The sequence below is a fragment of the Mastigoproctus giganteus genome, chromosome 8, assembly GCF_048544385.1.
Source record: "Mastigoproctus giganteus isolate SK-2022 chromosome 8, ASM4854438v1, whole genome shotgun sequence".
In the NCBI taxonomy this organism is placed as follows: domain Eukaryota; kingdom Metazoa; phylum Arthropoda; class Arachnida; order Uropygi; family Thelyphonidae; genus Mastigoproctus; species Mastigoproctus giganteus.
This window is the reverse complement of record NC_143582.1, coordinates 119,692,375-119,716,035: the sequence shown is the minus strand read 5'-3', so window position 1 is coordinate 119,716,035 and position 23,661 is coordinate 119,692,375. Positions and strand designations below refer to the sequence as shown.

The 23,661-nt window shown below is 40.9% G+C and overlaps 1 protein-coding gene across 1 annotated transcript in view; it reads right to left on the bottom strand.

The window, feature by feature from the left end:
* LOC150081784 (potassium voltage-gated channel protein eag-like) overlaps nucleotides 1-21,980 on the bottom strand; it is a 134,819-nt gene extending 112,839 nt beyond the window's left edge. The window contains exon 1 of the mRNA XM_090380319.1: nucleotides 21,902-21,980. Coding sequence (XP_090236445.1) covers nucleotides 21,902-21,980 — 79 coding nt within the window. The remainder of the gene's footprint in view (nucleotides 1-21,901) is intronic.
* Between the last annotated feature and the right edge of the window lie 1,681 nt (nucleotides 21,981-23,661).

Genomic DNA, 23,661 nt, shown 5'->3' with positions numbered 1-23,661 from the left:
TGGATAAACCTACCTTTTGTGTTTATCGAGTTAGCCTATACTCCTAAGTTATCCGGGCATCAGCACCACGGTCATATCTTCAAAAATGAACGAACGAGTTAGTTAGTGCAAATGCATCATTTTTGCACATATTGACCCCGAAGTAGTTAATCACATATTGTGAAAACCTTCACAACAAGTAGCCATGATGTTGAACTACCGTGAATAAGTAACTCTTCCCCAATGGAGAAGACTAATATTACATATTCTCGACGGATCATCATCAGCCATTTTCAATCCACTGCAGAATGAAGGCCTCCCCAGCAACTTTCCAGTTCCTTCTGTTTTGTGCAATGGCCATCCATTTACTACCCACAAACTCATGAATTTCATCTGTCCATCTCCGCTGTTGTCTTCCAGGTTTTCTCTTAGCTCCTCTTGGGTACCATTCTGTTATTTTCTTAGTCCATCTGTAGTCATGTCTTCGAGCTAAGTGTCCTGCCCAAGACCATTTTAGTCCTTTAGTTTTGACAAAAATGTTATTTATTTGAGTTTGCTGCCTAATCCATGTGTTTCTCTTCTTATCTAACAGTCTGATTCCCGGCGGACACCACCACCTAGATAGCAACGTTTGCAAAAGAGTATGAGGATAAAAACTCTGTTATGTACATCCGTCACTATTAGACTTAGGAAAGCAAAAAGGTAGAGGAGAGTGATAGTAGGAGAGGAAGAAGAAGAAATGCCGTCGAAAGAGGAAAGGGGCAGTTACTCCTCACACTCACTCAACTAGATCACTCATAAATCCCTCAAAAGGCAACGCTTCCCCATTAGGGAATATTGTTGTTACCTATTCTCGGTAACTCGGGCAGCATCCCTTCCCCAGAAGGCACCGTTTCGAGGCTTATTGGCCGTTCATCGGTGTGCCGGTAGATACACTAGCATTACAATAAGTGACAACCCAGTTATAGAGTGTAACTCCAAAATATGAGAGATGTTGAATTGGTGATAATAGTATAGACTATAGTATATCTTCAAAAATTTAATCAGCCCAGACTACTGGATCTACACTAGCGCTTTATCACTTTTCGAGCCTACGGGTTGTGATCATTACGACAAATGCTCCACCATTAATATATTCAAAGAATTTTTACTCTACTGCAATTGTAAATAGACTTAAAAGTATGTTCCGTGCTCATCATTTATCATGATTTTACTACCTTATGGTATTTTAATTATTAAGTTTTCATAATCATTAAAAAAACATAAAAATAAATTTTCTGTTTATACTCCGGTACGACCAAACGGTCAGAGGAGTTCACAATTATAAGAAACAGCACCGTATTCAGCAGTCACGGGCTTGAACCCCGGTCACTGAAGGCACGTGTACTTATGCACCCGCGCGCCTGACCACTAGGCTACTGATTTTGGTTAAAGTTGCGTGCGTGCGCGTGTGCGTTTTTAATGGTCAAAGCAACCAAGGCTATGAAGCATCAATATATTGTGCTTGTAACTGTGTATTTTCTTTGGTTGGTTTGCTGTTTGCTAGCCCAAAAACTCGAGGTTTTGGAGGTGGAAAAATGTAGTTAATGCATTTTAACTGGAGGACAGTTAATGTATAAATAACTACAATGCCAGCAAGGACTTGAATAGTGCAGTTTCTTTACTTCTAACATTTTGTGCTATACCAGGAACGAATTTGAGTTTGTAAATTTTCATTTGATTAAAATTAATAAATAATAAAATTATTCCTGATCTACCAAAATGTAAATATTTCTCACATAAGGTGACTAGCCAGGCCTGCAATCAACAGCTGAAATCACTGCTGTGGTGATGGACCAACGTAGCGTCCTCTATTATCACCAAAGTTCGGTCTAACGATGAGATCATAGCATGTAATTAACGTCAAAGGTGGGCCTCCATGTTATTAATTATTGTTACAGAATGTACTCTGAAACACGCAAGTTTCCGGTTACTTTCGACAATATTTGTACTTCAGATTTCTTTGGATTGGTTTAAGTAGCATGGTTTTTTTTCTCCGAAAATCCCGATTTTTCAGAGAAAAAAACCATGCAACCCTCGCCTGAGACTGACAAACTAAGACACGTTTCAAAAAAGTATAGAAATTCCTCACATCATTGAAAAGATTCGCAAAAGGGCACTTTCTACCCGATGTGGGGAGGATGGTGACTATATCTACTGGCAGCCCACCAGAGCATTTTTGCACTGCTCAACAAAATTAACAGAACAATGTTTTTCATTAATATTTTATTGTGAACAGTATCCCTGTTCGCAATAAAATATTCATGAAAAACATTCATAAAATAAAATATACCGGCGTCACTGAAGGCGAATATTTTATATTATAGGCATCCTGGCATGCAAATTCCAAGTATCTAATAGAAATCGATCTAATCTACCACATTACAGAGCCGCACATTATGGAAATTATTCATGCCTATAAAAAAACGGGTTGCGACCACATCATTTCATTCCCGTTTTTTTTGGCTTGCTCAGTGGGATAGCAACATCTCTAGGGTTCAGGATAGCAAGTCGTCGTTTAGATGATTCTTTGAGATGGCGGGCTGTTGGATGGCATTTGTAGGCGAAGGTGGCACGTTGGCTTAATATATCACTCAGTGTCGTCTCGCTCTATGGAAGCAGTTTCAGGAGACAGGAACCATTACAAACAGAGCTGGTCAAGGTCTCACAGGGCTACGTCAGCCAGAACAGACCGCTATCTACGATGTCCTGTCATCAAATGTCTCTTGAGGTTGTTACGGTCATAGGTGAAAACTTTAACAATCGGGCTGTGTTAAGAAGATTCAATTTAAGTGGACTATACGCAAGGAAGCCGGTGGTTTGTATCTCACTAACCCTAAACCACCGCAGAGCTCGTCGAAACTGGTACCATGAACATGTGACTTGGAGCGCTAGCAAATTGGGCACAGTTCTGTTCTGTAAGTCCCAAACAGCTTACACACAAATTCTAGATATCATTTCATCTGGAGACAACGAGCAATGCGGTACCATCCGTCCAACATCAGAAAAAGGGACACTTACGGTGAAGGTGGTATTCTGCCGTGGGATGGAATAATGATCAACGGCCTCACCCCTCTTTATGTTTTTGATAGGGGTGCCGTAACTGCGCAGAGGTACCGAGAACAGATCCTTGAATCCAATTTGCGACTTTTTAGGGATGCGGTTGGCTCAGATTTTCTTTTCGTGCACGACAACGCCGCTGCCCATAGATCTCAAGTGGTGGATGAATATCTTGAAACTGAAGATATCCAGAGACTGCCGTGGCCAGCACGATCAGACGACTTAAATCCGACGGAACATGTGTGGGACGCCCTTAAGTGTAGCATCGCACGTCGACAACCAACTCCTCGGTCGGTTAGCTAACGTTTGTGCTGGTGGAAGAACGCGATTTGTTGCCACAGAATCTTATAGACACATTTATATCAGCATGGTCCACCACTGTCAGGTCTGTTTAGGCGTTGGAGAGGATCATACGGCATACTGATGTCATGTGACTATATTTTCGAACATCTAGCATCAATTTCTGTAATGTGAACTTTTTAGTAATTCTTATACAACCTCCATAAATGTCCTTTATACCTGTCCGGAGTTTCTTGCTGTCTCCTCATTTCATCGTTATTGTATGGTACACCACCATACTAAACTTTGTTCCGATTCAGCGCAAGTTGCACGAGTTATACCACGTTTTTTATCTGTTCTGTCAATTTTGTCCAGCAGTGTATATACATTGTGTGTTTCTGTATTACATGTCTACATATGCATACAAATGCCCTTACAGATAGCCCAGTGGATATAATCACCATCCTCTCCAAACCTGGAGGAAAATTCGGTTCGAATTCAATCAATGACTCGAAGAATTTCTATGAGTTTTTTTCACAACGTATGCTGCTGTTGTTGTTGTTGTTGTAGGGTTTTAGAAGCATCAGCAACTAAAGCCATATTGCTCAGTGTCTGTTGTGTTTTCTGTGGTCGATTTACATTTTGAAAACCCATGTTTCCAGGAGAAAAACCATGCTACGCTCTCCGAGACCGACTAACTCAGCCACGTTGTGAAAAAGGTTCATAAAAGTTGTTCACGTCATCGACGGGACTCGAACTCGTGTCCTTTCCACCCGGTGTATTCTACCGAATGTGCTACCCATGAGGGCGTGCGCGCGCACGCACGCACACTTACACGCACGCACACACACACACACACACACACTGCCCTGCTATCCGGACAGCTGCATATGTACAAATATTTACAGAAAAACTAATAGTGTGCTGAAACCGTTAGCTTTTCTGACTGCCTTTAGTCTCCGTGAAACACCCTCCACCAGTTTTTTTATTTTGTTTTTATTTTGTAAATCTCCGCTATTTTTCATCCTTTGGGCTTCAAAGCTACGACCAGTTGAGCTCAATTTTTTTAGCAATCTCTCCTCACACTTTTGATGGGTCTTTTTTACAACGTAGCTGAATTAGTCGGTCTCAGTTGAGCGTAGCATGGTTTTTCGTCCAGCAAACGGTAAATCGAACACAGATCACACGAAAATTTACAGAATATACTTTAGGCGCAATATGACCTAAATTGCTGATGCGACTAAAATCCTACAACAACCAGTAAACCAACTATCTCCCCACACGTACCCGATAATCCAGTTCATCCCAGAGGTTCCATATAGGATTGAAATCAGTGCTCTGGGCTGGCCAGTCCAAAAAAAAAAAAAAAAACTAAACTGTTATATTAGGCCACCCGAATATTTAAAATCATATGCTGTGCTGTGTGTCTTATGTCTGTTAATTGCGTATGTTTTATGGTCTATTTGTCTGTTTTGCTGGACGAAACACCCCAGTTTCTGGGGAAGAAACCTTGCTATCTACGCCTGAGACCGACTAACTCAGCCACGGAGCGAAAAAAGCCCATTAACGTTCCTCCCGTCAACGATGGGATTCGAACCCGGGCCTTTTCCACCCGGTGTGGGGAGGACGGTGGCGATACCAACTGCGCTACTCGCGCAGACGGCTGACCAGTCCGACTTTTTCGAAGTTCACGTCCGCAAACCAGTTTGTCACAACGCGAGCAGTATGACGTGGAGCGTTTTCCTGCTGATACAGGTATGCGCCTTCCGCAACGTACGTAACGCATTATTGTCCAAGACGTGTAGATAGAGCTCAGCATTCATGTACAGTATTTTTCCAAAACAACTAATGACCCCGGGCTAAGCCACGAAAAACATCCTCAGATCATCACGCTGCCTCCGCAAACTTAATTAATAGGACAATACAGCCCCAGCAGATAGCTTTCTCAGATCATTTGTCACACCGAGGTACCACGTCAGGCTGACAGACAATGTACCGCGAGTCATCACTTCACATCACAGCTTTCCATTAGTCTGCGGTCCCAGAACGGCAATCCTTACACCATTCTAGACGGTGTCTGGCATTAGTCGGAGTGATCAGTGGCTTGTGGATGGCTGTGCGACCATTTGTTCCAATCGTTTCACTGGGGGTTTGTATGTTTTGTAAGCAACGTCGGCCTGCGTTCTGAGCGGACGATTCTTTTGAAGGGTTCTCCTGTCACGTTCCATCAGCTTCCTGGCCGTTTCGTGACAGCTTCAGCACCAGTCCCCTATCGTTTGCAAGTCACATCTTCGGTGCAACTGAAATGCCACGCACAGATCGATTGTTTATGTGGTACCTAGGGCTCACAATACCGATCAAAATCTTAATATCGGTATTTCGGTATTTCGGTATTTTTAATTTATGATACCGGTATTCCAAAAAAAAAAAACATTTTTCGCAATAAATTTTGATGACAATTAGGTGCAATAAAGTAAGGAAAACACAAGTAATTACGTGAATTCACGTTTTAAATCAAACTTTTATTACAATAATAAATATTCTAGCAAAAATTATGAAACATACAGTTATTCTAAAAACAAAAAAATAAGCATCCACACTCATCAGGCACTCGTGCGCGTATAGTGTGTGGCAGCATGCGAATAAGCTCCGATTAAAGTTAGTAATTTGTGCGGTTATACTGTTTTGATTTTCGAGAAAGATGTTCTAAAGAATTCCTCTGGTGATGATCTGTCCGGTAATGATGCCAAATCGCCTACATCTTCCTCAGGTAATGTTTTTTTAATATATTTTCTTGACTGACTGTATCAATACGATACAGTACTTCCATTGTCCAACTGTAGAACAAAAGCAGTTGGCTATTGACAACCAGTGTTCGACGACTGTGAGTGCTCCCACCTCTTGGTATCTAGGTCATTGCCTCCGGCTGTTTTAAAGACTTCGCCTGAAATAAACTAGGGAGTTGTGCTACCACAAACACCGCCTAATCCCTTTAGAGCAATTGTCAAAAGTGTTCTGCTTCGCCTTCGTTTTTCCGCCCTGGTAGGGTAACTACTAAAATCATTACTGTTGCTTTCCGTCATTCTGCAATGCCGACCAGGAACACCAAAAATCAACTAAAGACGACTACTGTCGTTTGCAGCCGCTGCAACAAAGAAGTCAGTGAAGTGGTCTCGTGTAAATTATGTTTCGCCTTGCTTTGCGAATCATGTTCGGGCCTAAAATCCCTACATAAATTAAATGCCCCGCGTCGCAAGAATTTCACGTGCGTTCCTTGCAAGAACAACCAGCCGAAAAAATTTAGGTCCTGCGAGCAGTTTACCAGTTGCACAGATAATCAAGTTGGTGAAGCGATCGCAGTTCCATTAGCAGATGATAATGATACATCACCAACTTCCAGCACCTCAGCTGCTGATACATCTCATCCAACTGACTGCTTCCCAGATATAAGGGCCGGATCCGTGGAACGGCTTATTTCCCAGTGTGATATCACTAACGCCGCAACCTGTTCGGTTGACCCTGATGATAAAGACTCTAGCTTCTCTAACATAACAGATGCAAAGGATAAGTCCCACCATCGCAGTGTCGCCACTGTAGCAACTCAAACAGAAGACTTCGCCAATATCCCGCATGCACAGCCAACAATGCATGCAGATCCCCAAAGAAGGAACTCCCCACCTTCTATCATGTTTACTAATGTGTCTACACAAACTGATTTTTCGCTTGCTGAATCTTTGTTTCCTAGCCACTCCACGTGCCTCTTCAAGAACCGTAAATCACTTGAAATTATTATAACATCAATACTTGAAGATATCAAACACCGTATGCTCTGCACTACTAATAACTACGTATCCGCCATAGCTGATAACTTTTCTCAAGATCCAAGTTTGTGTACATGTAATGAAGGTGGTCCAGCTATTAAATGCGCTACGACTCAGACCTGCGCTACTAATCAGGATCACAATAACTTATCCTACAGCACTAATGCACTGAATTCAGGCCAAACACTAAATTGCCCCGAGATCCAGATAGCCAAAGAACTTCCTTGCCAGGAAAACCAGACCAGAAACCCTGCCAATCCTACGGAAGAATCAGCTAATCCAGATAAACCACTTAGTGTCCCACTCCACAAATCACAGAAGCCATCTACTACATTGCAATGGAAACCCAATCCTGAAACTATCGTCGAGCCTTACTCGTACTCAAGCCGAGTGTATCAACCTACAATGCCGAAGAAACCCGAAATCCACAATTGCGGCCCCCCACTGCTAACATTACAACCATCCCGGGCGGAAGTTGTAGCTGCACCTCCTCGTACACTTGTGGCCCAGAGTTACTACAGTAAGCCTCGCCACCCTGAAGAGGGTCAAATGGGAACCCCAAATGTACTAAAGAGAAGGCGATCATTTAAAATGGGCACCTCGGCCACCTCCAGGCTGCAGGCGATGAATCCACCAACTGTCCGTCTTCGACGAAGTCTATTCGTTTCCCGACTGGCCCCAAATACAACTCCCGATGATATCGAGTCATACATAATGCATGAGCTGCACTTTACTGTGTCCGTCACACTTCTTAAGAAAACACCCCTGCATACATCGTTCAAAGTTGAGTGCGATGCACAGAATTTCAGCTCCATATCAGCGACTGCTCTCTGGCCGTCTGGATCACTACTCAGGCCATACTATGAACCTAAATCCAATATCACCCCACGCCTAGTCATGGCTAATGCGCTATCCCACCAAGACTGCTCCCAAGCGTGACGGTTTGATAGGCATTCCTATTCTCAGAAGCCCCAAAACCAGGAATCAGGGTCACATGATGATGAGCCCTATACATACCCCAATGACAAAACCTCTGATCAATCTCTGCAATACCACAGCTGCAATGAAATCCACCCTCAGCTCATACCAACTATTATAACCAACCGTGCTAAAAAGCCAACAAAGAAAATAAATAATGTCCTCGAATCAGCACTCGTGAAGGTCTCGTGTCACCTTACACTCAAGATTTTTTATCAAAATGTTCGTAGTATTCGGAATAAGCTCGAGACACTTGAGCAGATGCTTCTGTCCCAAATGGCTGACGTCATCTGCATGTCTGAAACCTGGCTGGAACCACAACAAGAATCAATTGCCTCCGCCCAAGCTGCTGGTTACAAATCTTTCTTCACCTCCCGCTCTCATACCTGCGGTGGGGGCGTTGCTGTTATCATAAATGCCAGTAGACTTGAGTTCGTACATGTAGTCTCCAGCAAATCCAATCTATTCGAAGCAGTGATAGTAACGGTCAAGATCAACTCTTGCTTATTAGATCTCGGTGCAATATATACACCCCCAACCCCCGATGCTCAGACAATCAATGATATTGCATCCTGGCTAATAAATACGCTTCACACATCTGCTATCCACCTCATCTGTGGAGATTTCAACTTACCACCAAATCTCCAACATCTTCATGAGTCACTTATGGCTAAGATTGCACCTAGTGGCCTCAGGATCATAAACGAAGGCCCAACTAGAGGTCTTCATCGCCTGGATCTCATATTATCGTCTGGTTCATGTAGCGTCGACATTAAACCCGAAACTCACTTTGAATCAGATCATGAACCCATCGTAGTCCTATTGCAGCTCCCAACACCCAACTTTAATGTCTCCCACTACGTCAAAAGGAAGATCATCACCTCTCCCACCTTCCTACAACCGAACAGATGCCTTTATGCAACAAGATTAATTCCCTGGGAAGTTCTCGAATCAGGAGATCCGGAACTGGCTCTAGACATATTAACTAGATGGTTGCACACTGTTACTATGTTCTCAGCAGCTAAACAGGTCAGTATCTCCGCTAGAACTAATGCTTGGTGGTCTTCGGAGCTAAATTACAGTTTCAAGTGCAAACAGTCCCTCCATAAACAATGGAAACAGTCTGGTACAGCATATGACCGAACTCAGTACTCCAAAGCTAGAGCACTGTTTAACAGACTGAAATCGCAAGCCATTAAAGAATACACTGACAAGACCTTATCCAAAGGCAAAGTGCCATATACCCGTAACTCTGAACCAGATTCCAATTTCAATCCAGTTGAATGGATCAACTATGTAGCCAGATTCCAAGACAACATCACACAACCATATGATTACCAACCAGACCCCATTTCAAGTCCAGATGATGAGCTGTTTTCCATTCAAATCGATCGACAGCAGCTTCGTCAAGCCATCAACTCGCTGCGTCCGTCATGCACCGCTGGCATCGATAATGTCCCACATTTCATCGTAAAGTGCCTCAGTCCATACATCCTTGATCCTCTGCTCTACTTGTTCAACTCCATCCTCTCTCATAGAGTGTTTCCTGCATCCTGGAGCAAATACAGTCTTGCCCCACTACCTAAAGTTCAACTACCAAGCCAGCCGAAGCACTACAGACCGATTTCCACTGCATCCACGCTCCTAAAGCTACTGGAAAAAGTCCTTCTTCCGCATATAACACGCCATCTTCTTCCACAATCATCAAAACAACTCCATTATGTTCTCCCTAATAGATCAACTGTCTCCAACCTTCTGGCAGTCCAAACGGAGATTTTAAATGCATTTGAGGCCAAATCAGAAATGGCGGTTGTTTATGCCGATATTGAAGCTGCTTTTGATAGCCTCAACATCTCAGCCCTTCTGAATCTCCTAACCAATTTCTTTCGGATCAAAGGTGACGTTTTCGCTTTTCTGCACTCGCTCCTCCGGAACAGAACAGTGTACCTCACTCATCGTAACCTCTGCTATACCCGATCCATCAATGCTGGTGTGCCGCAAGGTGGCGTTTTATCGGGGTTACTTTTTACCGCCCTCCTTATTCCGTTTGTATGTAACAGAGATGATGTCATTACCTACGCCGACGATATAAAGTTCCTAACGCAAATACCACCATCAGCTGACAGGGGAGTGATCACATCGGAAATCTGTAATAAAATCACAGCTTTCTCTAGCCATCTCAACCATTTCGGTCTCAAACTGAACCCCCAAAAATCCGTTATTATGGTTTTTTCTCTGAAGAAGTGCCCCACATCCATACAACCCTCACTGCAGGGCGCAGTTATTCCAAGTGTTACTAAACACAAAGATCTCGGTGTAACCTTCGACCCAAACCTTAGGTTCAACTGTCACATCGAATGTGTTCTACGCAAGATCAACCGAATGCGCTGGATTGCCCGTCAACATCTTCTTCATAACACAGACGCTAGAACCACAATCAGATATCTGGAAACCATTGTGTATCCTACCTTTCTGTATGCCTCTGAAATATGGGCATCTGCAGTACCTTCTCTCATGAAGCCCATCTTCGCCAGTGAATACTGGATATTGAAGTGGGCAACCCACAAGCATCGACTCCCCCCTCAGCAGAGGACCACCAGCATGGCCGACCAACTCCAAATCCCGCGGCTGCCTCAAATAATCAGCATGAGGAGAACTGCGACCACAGTCAAAATGCTGGTTGGAAAAATCAATTCCCCTGACTTCTGGGATATATGCCAGTGGCATGTTCCACTTCCGTCCTTACGAGCCACCCCTCTTCTTCAGCTACAACGGAACAGGCTGAAGATCAGTGACAGATTCCTACCTGGACAAGTACTTCCGATAGTACAAGCCCTGCTAATGATCGGAGTTGACCTGCAGAAATTCGCTTCCGATCGCAATTACAGGCGCTCGTTGGCCGAACTTGTTCCCCTTTTGTTTGGCCCCTGATGTCGACTCATACTGATATCTCCACCTGCTATCTCCTATGAGGCGCATAACGGCACGTCGCAGGCAAATCGACGAACTGTCTTCACAAGAAAATGCAATACCGAACAATAATTTGGCACTGTGAAATATTCTGACTTGTGTGAATATGCTTAAATATGTGCTTTGTACATATGAACGTGTACATACCTTGGTGTACTGTCTGCTTCACATCTATGTACATACTCATATCTATTGAATGGTTAATGCTACGTTTTTAATTGTTATGTAATCTTTTATACTGCACAAATTTTTATACTGTACATATTTTTATATTACCCTATATCATTGTCAAGCCCCTGGCCTCCTGGCTGTGGCGGGCACATTATTGTATCTTTACTGTACAATAAAGATTTTCTTCTTCTTCTACCTGTACGAATAAAGTGAGTTCTTAAGAAACTCAAGCCGTTGCACGAAAGAAAGGGACTGACGGCTAAGCTTGGTGAGGAAACCAAATCTAAGTTGTAGGGGGGGTTATTTATTTATTTATTAATTTTCATTTCCCTCTCTCTACCTTAGTATTGCCGTCAGTGGCCATTGTTATGATTTTCGTACAGCAACTCCCCTCAAGCACTAAGCCTCCACAAGCTACCTGACTGCATTAAAAAATGAGAATTTCCAGGAGCTGAGGGATATTTCCCCCCCCCCCACACACGAGTATATATATTATATATCGTATATATATTTTATGTGAGCTGTCAGTTTCTCAAGAGCAATGACACAAATATAAAACAAAAGTTATTTATCATACTAATCTACTTACAATACATAACTGGTGTTCATTTGCATGTAATCTATTAATTTTTCTCATTTAATCTGTTAATACATGCTATCATTTCCATAAAATATCTCTCGATTAACAATCTCGACTATCTCTACAGCTTGAAACACTAAACTAATTCAATCTTAATCACTTCCTCATATTTCTCTTAATCATCAATATCAATTCTCTCTTCACAACAGCAATCCATAAATCGCTAACTCAATGCTAACAATTCCACGTAATCTCTCTTAATTTAGTAATATCAATTTTCTTTGCAACTTCAACCAATAAACCAACTGAATACTAAACCTTTCCTTATTTCTCGTGTTTCTTCGACTTCAAACTTACTATAAATTAATCTCCCACTTTATCTAAGTACCATTTCCCAAACAACACAGTTCAGAGGACTTAACAACCACAAGCCCCCTTTTCGGTGCGAGCTTATTTATTTCCTTCTCATTTATTTATTTATTGAATTGATTGCAAGTTACAATCGCCCCTTGTACTACTTTTTTATACGCAAGCTTATGTGCAAACCCCAGAAGGGTTTGCACGCATTTACATATCTCCCCCTATCTAATTTAAATCTGACCCAATTGGTGTTATTCTTTAAACTCGCCCTTCTTCCTTTGGTCGGAAAAACAGAATATTTTTCCCAAACAACGAAACGCTTTCATCTTTTACCTCAAGATCACCTGTTCACAATACCTTTGAACTGCTCCATACCCCGACACCCTTTCCCAAAATGCACTAAGTGTCGCATCCTCCAGTAATAGAGGGATTAAACTATTGTTCAGAAGATTTTAATTTTAACCCTTCCGCACCTGCCATATCTTTGTTCACCATATTCCTTAATTGCCCTTCCAGGCCTACTGCCACTGATGGAAATATTTCTGTAATGATGTTTTCGTTATTCCTTAAGTGTTTTACTTCCACACACACTATACTTACTAATAGAAATATATTTGTAAGATTTTGTCTTAGTTTCACGACGTTTTCAGGTTTCCGTTGCATTTGTACTGTGTATAACAATCCCTCATTTGCAAATTCAGCAATATTAATGATTTATTGTTGTCGATTTTATAACCGTTATGTGAATAAATCATGGATAATTATTTTCTAAATTAGTACTGAAAAACCGGTATTTTTGTATGAATACCGAAAAAAAAAAAAAATGACCGGGATCCCGGAATTTCGGTATTGTAAGCCCTAGTGGTACCCTGTTAACTCTGTCGATCGCAGCATCTTACATTCAGAATCGTGCTACTGTGAAGAAAAGTCTACACTGAGTTCGAAGTTGGAGCAAAGGGTTTTGGGTTAGAACATTAAACACATTAGTGGCCAATTTCGCTTCTAGTGTTTTGCGAACATCGCAAAATGGGGTATGCAAATATGATTGTCTCACAAAATGTTATGTGAATTGTTATGTAAATCGTCAGTAACTCGACGTCGATTACAAGAAAACCCTGTATGTATAATGTGGTCCCAGAAGCCACTATTACTGGGATCGCATGCAATTGACTTAGAGCGCCAGTTCTTTTGTTATGCCACATCATGAGGTGTTTACTGTGTATTATGAGTATATATAAAAGTGTGTGCTTACAGAGTGACCAGCATGTTGTGTTCGCTGAAAACCTCAAATAATGCATGTAAGAGAATTCTTACTTCTTTCTGCTGAGATCGGCAAACTACATCTATCCAACTGAGGAGGCTTTTAAATATTATCCAGTCCAGAAGGGATTGGAATCCAGACCTCTCAAAACGAGTGACAAGTGGCTAATCCACTATACAAATATTTACAAAAAACTAAACTATTTACAATCATACCTCTACTATATCGGGACGATGGGTACCTTCATCAGCCGAAATTAATATACAAAAAATCGTTAGAATAGGACATCAAAAGATGTCGGGCGTGGTCATGTATTAGACAGTGAAGCACGTGCACGAGATTGGGGACTGTTAAATAGAGGGAACACAAATGGGTTACTGGGCAGAATCAGACACTTGTTGACAATGTAGAGCGCATACGTGGGACGCATTGTAAGACAACTGACTCCATAATGAAGGGAACCAATATAGATTTTTGCATTTGTAAATGGTTTAGTATTTTGCAAATATTTTAAATATTTGTATAGTTTGTAAATATTTTAAATATTTGTATAGTTTGTAAATATTTTAGTCCTGCTCTTTAGGATGCAATAATATTTCTCATGCATTATGGAACTCGAAGCAAAAGGCCTTTTCCTGACCTATGTAAACGCAAGTAAATAATAACATAGTGATTTATTCGACCTTGAGAATGCCGCGTGGTGGGGTAGACAATGGAAGAAGAGGGATGCAGATCATGTGGCGTGAGTTGGCGAGCAAAGCGAGCAGGGGCGGAGCCCCCTAGTTATTATTATCATCAATTTATACAACAAACACTCCTGTACAGAAATTTTCTAGGAGGGTGTTTCATACATACATCCAATAAAACTTATTATATAGTAACATAGAAAAAAATATCAGCAAATACATAAAATAAATAAATAAAGAGGACTCATAGCATAGATACAGTCATTTACACTATGAAGTGAATCTCAGCAATTCTGTTGAGTGGTGTTTCCTCAGTCCAATAAGAGTCTTTTGAAGACACTAAAAGCATTCATTCGGATTTCTAAGAGTTCAAAGGCGCTTAATGTCTTTTTCTATGAAATCTCTTCTTTCCTGAATTACATTCTTCCTCAAATTTGTAGTAGTCTAGTTTACATTTCTGCTGCAGTGAGCTTCCTGTAAGCGTTTGTCATGGCATAACCTGTCTAGGTCGATTTTGAAGACCCTAAACAGCTCCAGAGTATTAGCAGGAAACAGGCGCCTTAATCTGTGCATGTGATGTAGATCAAGCACGTCGGAGACAATGACGGTAGCGGAGCCGAGCTCCAGAGTGGGACCTGACTACAAGATTTTCAATTTGAGGTGCATCTAGACTCCCAGTTAGAAGTTGTGCTGGAGTGCAGATGTTACGTATGGTAACCATCTGAATCCACGGAGCTACATTCAAGTTTGCATATAGAATGGCTTTTGATATTGGAAAAGGCTTCCCGGCAATCCTATTCAACCATCAGAGCACCCAGTATTCCAGGCTGAGAAACTTCCTAATATAGGTATTTGGGGCAGAGGACCATATAATTGAAGCATATAGGGAAACAGGAACACGATAAATCTTTGGATGTATTAGGCCTAGTTGTTAGTTTCAAATCCCAGTTATCTCCTGTATTACAGTCCATATGGCATCTAGTGTTTTTCGTCTGGTGTGCTGAAAGTGCCTTTGAAAGGTGAAACTGTCGTCTCGTGTCACTCCTAAGTCGGTGTAAAGTGTAAATTATATTGTTGTCAGACGGCACCAGGGATTTCCCCCATCTCCGAGTAGCATTTTTTGTGGGTACCAGTTCACTGGGAAGACCACAGATTTAAAAGCGTGTGGATAATGTATATGTGTAATGTTGTGTATCATTGTTCTTATGACTATTTAGCCGCAGAACCCCTGCTGAGGCCTAACGTTGCCCGCACTTAGCCCCGTGGAAGCAGACCAGGTACCCAGTGGTTTGAAATTTACTTTGGCAGATCCTGCCACCTAGTTTCCTGAGATTTCAGTGGTCAGGGTCTGAAAAAAAAAAAAATTCAGTGTGGTTACGCATTGAAGCTGAAAGGCCAAATGATGTTATTGTGAGCTTGATTAAATTTAGACATTAGAATTTACAATTTGTAGAGTGTGCAGTTACATGCTAGGTAGAGTGGGGAGGAGACTGAAAGCTGGGATGGGGGAAAAGACAGAAGTATGGGGACGATAAGGAAGGCGACCGACCCCAGATGATCAGTGAGGCAGGTCTATGTCCCACCTAGGTCGGTGTATGAGGTGAAGGACAATAACCAAATAACTATTTTCTTAACTTGGTACATTTGCCACTCCCACTGTTGTCCTATTCAAGTTATTAGCCGAATGCCTGCGATGGTGACTTCAGGAACAACTTTTTCTCCATAACTGTCCCCTTCAGAGTGTGCTTTCCGCATATGAATTAGTTTCTCTTAGGTTTCTCTCCCGATACCCAGGTTTGGATAGCCTGGATAGGAGATTTTTGCTTGGCATCCACTGATATTGCACCGCTTCTAGTGGATGCGTGATTTTTTTGGTGGTGCTATTGGATTGGATATCCCCAAGAATAGGAGATTTGCTGGCACCCACTCTTATTCTCTTATTGCCTCCTTCCAGTGGGTGCGGGATTCCGCCCTACAATAGGACATCACACTATAAAAAAAATTGTCCTACCTGGTTGCACTTTGTTGTATCTCATCTCCCCATGGTGTAGACGGACTGGGCAGGCTTTCCAGGTGATCGTCTTCCTTGTGACTAAATATCACAAAGTACCTCGACGGAGTTGGTAATATACAGTTGGTCTAATTGCCATCCTCCGTACCCCATCGATGACGTGAGGAATTTTTATAGGCCTTTTCGCAACGTGGCTGAATTAGTTGGTCTTAGGCGAGGGTAGCATGATTTTTTTTTCCGGGAGCTCGGGATTTTCGTCCAGAAAACAGAACATCTACCTCAGAACACACACACACAATTTAGAGCCAGTATACACAGAGCAATATGGCCTTAGTGGCTGATGCTCCTAAAAAAAACCTATTACAACAACAACAGCTCATCTAACTGCCCTGATATCCCAGAGCTAGAGAAAGCAAGGAAACTTAGCGAAACCACCTTGCAAACTAAGAAAGAACCCTAGCATCTTGAAGTCAATGCAGTCATCCCTTTTATTACTGGTCATACTTGACCTTCTCTAAAGCGTATGCTTCACATTTTCATAGTCTTCTTTAATATGAAGAGATTGTGCAACAGGAATTCAGGGGTGTATATTCCCATTGTGAAGAAGCACAATTTTCAAACTTTTATTTGATTGTCTGTGAAAAGACATCACTCTTCTAGATCGTGCCATTACCAATTTCTTCATAGAGACAAATCAAATAAAAAGAACAGCACAAGGATTCTGTAGTAATATAACAACGTGCGTAAGTGACGTATTTACCGTATGTGGAAGTCTTACGGCTGGGATCTATCTAATACCTTCTAGGGTCACCTTTCATCCTTAATACAACTCGTACACGTCCTGGCATGGACCCCACAAGGTGTTGCAGGGTATCCGGTGGTAGTTCTGCCCATGCGTTCCACAAAATATCCAGTAATACTCGCAAATTGTCTGGTGGATTACCATAGCATCGAATGTCCTTTTCCAATAGGTCCCAAACAAGATCAGTTGGGTTGACATCCGGCAAGTTGATCGGACACTGGAGGAAGGATAATTCATTGTCATGTTCTTGAAACCAGTTAGCAACTTTCGCTGCCTTGTAGCTTGGCGCGCTGTCCTGGTGATAGATGCTGGAGTTATCTGGATACACTGCCATCATGGACGGGTGTGCTTGATCTGCGACGATAGAAAGTAGTAGTAGTGGCATGTGATGCAAGAAAGCAAGTGTATGAGATTATGCAGCATCAGCCAAAAAAAAAAAAAAAAAAATCACACCATTCCCTCCAAATGATTGTCCAGTTCCTCCTTAAATTTATTTAACCTATCAACTTCCACAACGACAGGTGGAAGTTTGTTCCAGCAATTAACCACCCGCTGGCTAAAGGCAAATTTCCGCACATCTATTCTACATCTGTCTTTTCTTAATTTCAATTTATGCCCCCTTAGGTTCGTAATCTGAACAAGTGGAAGGATCCCACCAGAATTCAGCGTGCTCAACCCATTCAAGGCCTTATGCACCTCAATCAGATCACCGCGCAGGTACCTAGTCTCCAGCTACTGCAATTTGCAGAACTTAAGCCTCTCTTGGTAAGAGGATCCCTTCATTCCCCTCACCAATCTTGTTGCCCTTCTCTGTACACGCTCAAGAAAATCTACATCCTTCCTAAAAATGAGGCCTCCAGACCTGTACGCAGTACTCAAGGCGTGGCCTGACCTTTATACAGAGGGACAATCACCTTTTCCCTGCTAGCAAAATTCCTATATATCATCGACAAAACCCCATGACCTGCCCTGGCAGTCTGTCTGCATTGCTCAGAAAACTTCATATCTGACTGCACAATTAATCCCAGGTCTTTTTCATTTTCTACCACCTTAAGTGTAGTACCAAAGAGTTGGTACGTTTCTCTGGGGTTACTTCTACCCACATGCAGTACTTTGCATTTGTCAAGGTTAAACTTCAGTTGCCACTTCTTAGCCCATCTGCCTAAAGTATCTAGATCCTGTTGCACTAGCACACTGCCATTACTGTCATTAACAACCCTGCCAACCTTTGTATCATCTGCAAACTTCGACACTAAGCCTGATATACCTTCATCAATATCATTGATAAATATACAAAACAACAGAGGACCCAACAGCGAACCATGCGGGACTCCACTAATAACATTAGTCCACGAAGAGCAGCACCCATTAATTACCACTCTCTGTCTTCTCCCACTCAACCATCCTTTTATCCATTGTAGCAACTTACCCTTAATACCATTCTGCTCCAATTTGTACAGTAGTCTTCCATGCGCAACAATGTCAAAAGCTTTCCTGAAATCCAAATATATTATATGAAAACTATTTTTTGCATCCACTTCCTTTGTAACCACATCATAGGTAGGCGTTCCTATCAGTTTGTTGATTAATGGTGATCACAAGACCCAGAATTCCACGAAAACAGTTCCCAAGCCATTACACGACTGCCTTCAGCCTGCCGAACACCAACAGTGCATTCAGGTGCGATGGCCTCACGTTTCTTTCTCCAAATGTGGATACGCCCATCAACATGATAGAGTTTGAAACGGGATTCATCAGACAAGACGACAGATTTCCAGAAGTCGATGGGCCATTATTGGTGCTGACGTGCCCCTGTAAGGTGCGGTTTCTTGTTTTTCGAAGTGAGCATGGATACCCGTGACAGCCGTCAACTGCCATAGTCTATACGAATTAAACTTCGACGCATAGTCCACGTGGATATTAGCCTCTCTATCCTTGCGTTGTACTGGGTGGTTAGCCGGGCCACTGTGCTGTGTTACGCGACGAGACTAACGATACTTAGCACAGGCATTGACCACACGTGGGATAGCCACGTGTGACCTTTAACTGGTTGTTTGACTACTCACGAACTAGACACAGTAGACTTGTAACACTACAGAACCAGAGCATTTGACCGTGTTGCCTGTTGTGGAGATGCTGGCACCTGCATGTCCTGTCTCTCCCTCCCCCCCATTCATTCACGAGGAAATCGGAAAGATCTCGAAGCTGACCCATTCTTCCTCGCGTACACTCAAAAACTGATCGCCACATGTGCGAACTACGTTCTTATATTGGGTACGCAAGATCCCGAAATTCGAGATCATATGCTCCTGACTTTGAGCCTTCACAAGTGTCATAGACCTGTCCATTCCTACACCAAGGGGTAATGCCAAGCCAACCCAATGTGGTTCCACTCTTTCAAACGAATGTCAGGAGTTCTGCATTGAATGTGGTTAGTCCTGTGTACAGAAGTTTTAATCACTGCGGTACGTTATTTGTTAAATGAATGCGCCTAAAATGTAACACATCGCGTGTGTTACCTAATTTGTTTATTATATTTGCGTAATTTAATTTGCTTGGTTTTGGTTCTCAAGGTAATTTCTTAAACTTAACTTCGTTGTGGTTTCTCGGTGCTTTATAGGTAGCTGTTTCTTTTAGAAACTCGCACAATGGTTATAATCACCATCATCCCCAGAGCGGCTGGAAAAGGCCTGGGTTCGAATCATGTCTGTGACGCGAGGAACTCTTATGGGATTTTTTAATCCGTGGCTGAGTTAGGCTGACGTGTTTTTTTTTTTTTTTTTTTTTTTTTTTATCCAGAAAACAGACAAATCGCCCAGAGAAAACAATTTATGGACATAATAGACATGGCCATATAAGCTAGTTCTTTGGAGTCCCCAGTATAACAGTTTTTGTACTTTCTGGAACAGGTTTGGCTCGATTAATTTCTGATTAATAATCACAGATTATTTTAATTTTCGAATTTCACCCTCTGAAAGCTCTATGGATTAAGCACAAAATTAATAATAATTAACCACCTCTTATTGATTAGCGATTAACCCTTCGTCCTCTATGTACCTTAGGTATCTCTCTGTCTTCTCAGACTAGCCTTTTAATCTTGACTACTTACAATTACTCTGTCTTTTCGACTTTCTTAATCTCGACTCAGTTTTTCTGCCAATAGGATCGATTTATCCCTATAATCATACCGCCACGAGAATTACCTCAAGGGTCACCACCACTCTTCTACTTTAGGAATAAAGGGGGTGATTATGGTACTGTGGTTTTTAGATTAATTATAATTTTAGACAAAGGTATAAATGTAAAACGAATAATGTCTAGAATCAATTGTGTTTCTATTTCAATCTTTGTCGATAATAAACATTTAATATCCGTATTCACTAACCCCGTCTGCTTCTTAAATAGTGTGTGTATGGCGGTGTTCAGTTCATTCTCGTGACGGTGGTACTGTAGTATGTATGGACTCCTTAGTGGCCTTTATCTATCAGTATGCCTTAGTGTTACCAGCTTCTGTAAGTACCTGTTCATTTTTTTTTTAATTTAATTTTCTGATTATATAATTTACTTTCAATTATATTATATTTCATTTCATGGAACAGCATTTGAGTTCAGTTTATAATGCTATTCACTCTCTGCTTTAGCTGATTCCTGTACTTTGTATGATTAACTCGGATGTTCAAAAAAATTTGTTTTTAAATTTATATCATATATTTTTACTACACATTTAATTAACTTTGCCCTTTCCTTATTATCACTGTAGATATAAAAAAAAAAACAAACAAACAAACCAACCATTTTTGATCTACAGTGTCTCAGAACAAACAATTCAAAGTCAGAAAAACTACTTTTTTTAAAATTAGTTAAAATCTTGTTACCTTATAAATTTGCCTTGCTTGTATTTTTATATCAAAATATTTTGTTTATTATAATTAATAAATATTCGTCGTTGTTTCCTAATTCATTATTGTTATTTTTTATATATTAAAGTGCGTTAAATATTAAAATATATTGTACCGTGTTATACATCATATAGTACACACTGTATATTAAAATACACTTTTGTGTAATAACTGTTTCAATAATTATTGATCACAATTGTAATATAATGTATATTTGCTTCTTTAAGTATATATCAAGTACACTAGAGTTTTGAATGTGTTTCATTAGTAGGTTTAAAAAAGTCAAGGAAAGGGACGCCAAAAGTTATTTTGCACACACGCAAGAGTATTTGCGTAACTATGCGTATTTGGGCTTTGACCAGGTGTAATTTATTTCACTATAAAGTTGAATAAATCTAACTAATTAGCTCAAAAAGTAATTGAATTAGTGTATTTCATTTATCTGTTTAATAATATATTTCTTTCTCACGCGTCTTTCGCACAATATCCATTCATTGCAGTTTTATAACAAAATCTTTGCTGTTTTACAGCAATCACAACAACAAAAACACAGAGCAACAGGTATAAGTAATGACGTTTATATCTCCCATATAATGCTCAATTGTAGGAATTTTATTATTAATGATTGTGTATATATATATATATATATTTTTATAGCTAGTTGAAATCACCTCTATTATGATCTGTTAGTAGCACATAAAATGGATTTTGGTAATTTTCTTTATGTTATGATAATAATGATATAGGGCAAGTCACGCAGATAGATAGAGGTTAAAAAAACCATAATTTCTTTAGTGTTATGTAGCGCTGCTCACTCTCTGACACACACACACACACACACACAAATTGCTTTCATCATACCCCTTTTTCATTTGTAACGTACAGCAAACTTTATTTCCTGTACAGAAATAGTTTCACAGAATTGTGTCAGTGTTCTATAATTTTTTTTAAATGTTACACATATGTATAAAAGAGTAAAGCAAATCATAATGTTTCAGTACTCACGCAATGAGTTGTAACGTCGGATTATATTCTCTAAAAAAGTATTTTGAGGAGCAACGAGACCCCGTCTTCCGCCTGGCATCTTCTCATTCCGTTTCCGAGGTAAGCCCGGCTTAGTTGCGCCGAAAACTTACGGCGGGAAGAGAAAGACTTCCATCTATAATGGTTTAGTCCTTCGCCAACCAGATTCGGTCAAGTAGTGTGCAAATACCAGCAGGGTGATAGATCCTAGAAATGCGGATTTCTCCGTCATGTTTGTCACTTATGGTAGTTTGTGAGCGGGTGGCGATTGTCATCTCCAACGAATATGTACGCTTATATGAAGAGCACCAAAATCAGGAAATAGAATAGGTGTTTGATGGAGGGGGAATACACATAGGTATTGACTGTGCACTGAACAGGTGAAACAAAAATAACTAATTCGGGAGAACTATATAGACACACTGTTAAGCACCCTACTACCTCAACCTGCTCCACAGAGGACCACCCAGGCGCATGTCTGTTACCATAGCAACCTCACCAAGTTCTAGCTGTCTCTGACGCAGTCTCTAACAGCATTAGTTGTCTGTTAGTGTGGTCATGTGATGCGACCCAAACACTGGTAACCAAATAGAGTTCACAGAAGTCCGTACGAGAGCAAATTTCATCGATAGGGTTTCTTTTTATCCACGTTACCAATGGATATTTCATTTTCTATTTTAGATCATGTCGCATAATCTTCACAAACAACGGAGTTCAATAATTCCACCCCCAACACAAAAAAAAAAAAAAATTATTATTGCTATTATTCAGAATTACGGGGGGGGAAAGTGGGAAGAATAACCAATGATTGAAATTATCAGTAGAATAAAGCTGCTCGTCACTTTTAGGCAATATTTTATGTTCAGTAGTGTAACAATTCGTTCTTTCATCCATTTCATTAACATCCCATTTTTTTTCAATATAATTAAAGTGTCTTTTTTTTATTATTTTCATTGTCGTTTAAATCACTGGTATAGCATGTAATACACGAGTTACTAGCATTAGCGCACTTATATCTCTGCTGCATTTTTCTATTTATAGCGAGACCACACAGGGTAAGAAGAGGGGGTGAAAAAAGAAAAAAAATCAATATTATGCTTGTTTATACTCAGACACGACCAGCAGGTCAAAGGAGTTTACAATAAGTCGTGAATATAATCGTATTTAGCGGTCATACGAACTTTGAACCACGGTCCACTCAAAGAGAGTGAGTGTGCTACTACAGTCTCGCTCTGACCACTCTGTGTTAGGCCTAAATATCCATCGCTGGCCAAGCAATCGCAGTTTGAGGTTCCGTAGGTGGTGGAAAGATATGAGGTATGTTCGTGTCAGACGGCACCTGGAAAGATATAATTAAACTTAAACACAAAGAGTGAAAATAAAAAGATTTAGTATAGTCATATAGAGCAAGGAAGCCACAGGCTTTTGCTGCAAGGGCCAAAAAAAAAAAAAAAAGTAGATAAAAAATATATAAATTATGCACTTCCCTCTTTATGTAGGAAACTATTCAATTGACCTTTGCATTTCTTCAAACTGGCAGCCTCAACTACCTGCGGAGGTAACTTGTTCCGGTAGTCAATAAATCGCTGGTTGAAACTTCTTACAATATAGGCTAAACCTCTTCCTTTGTAATTTGAATTTATTGCCCTTTATCTGGTGTTCTTTATAGCTGTAAAAATCACGCCTTCATTCAATTTACTTGCCCTTCTCGGAGCCTTATAAACCTCAGTTAGGGCCCCTCA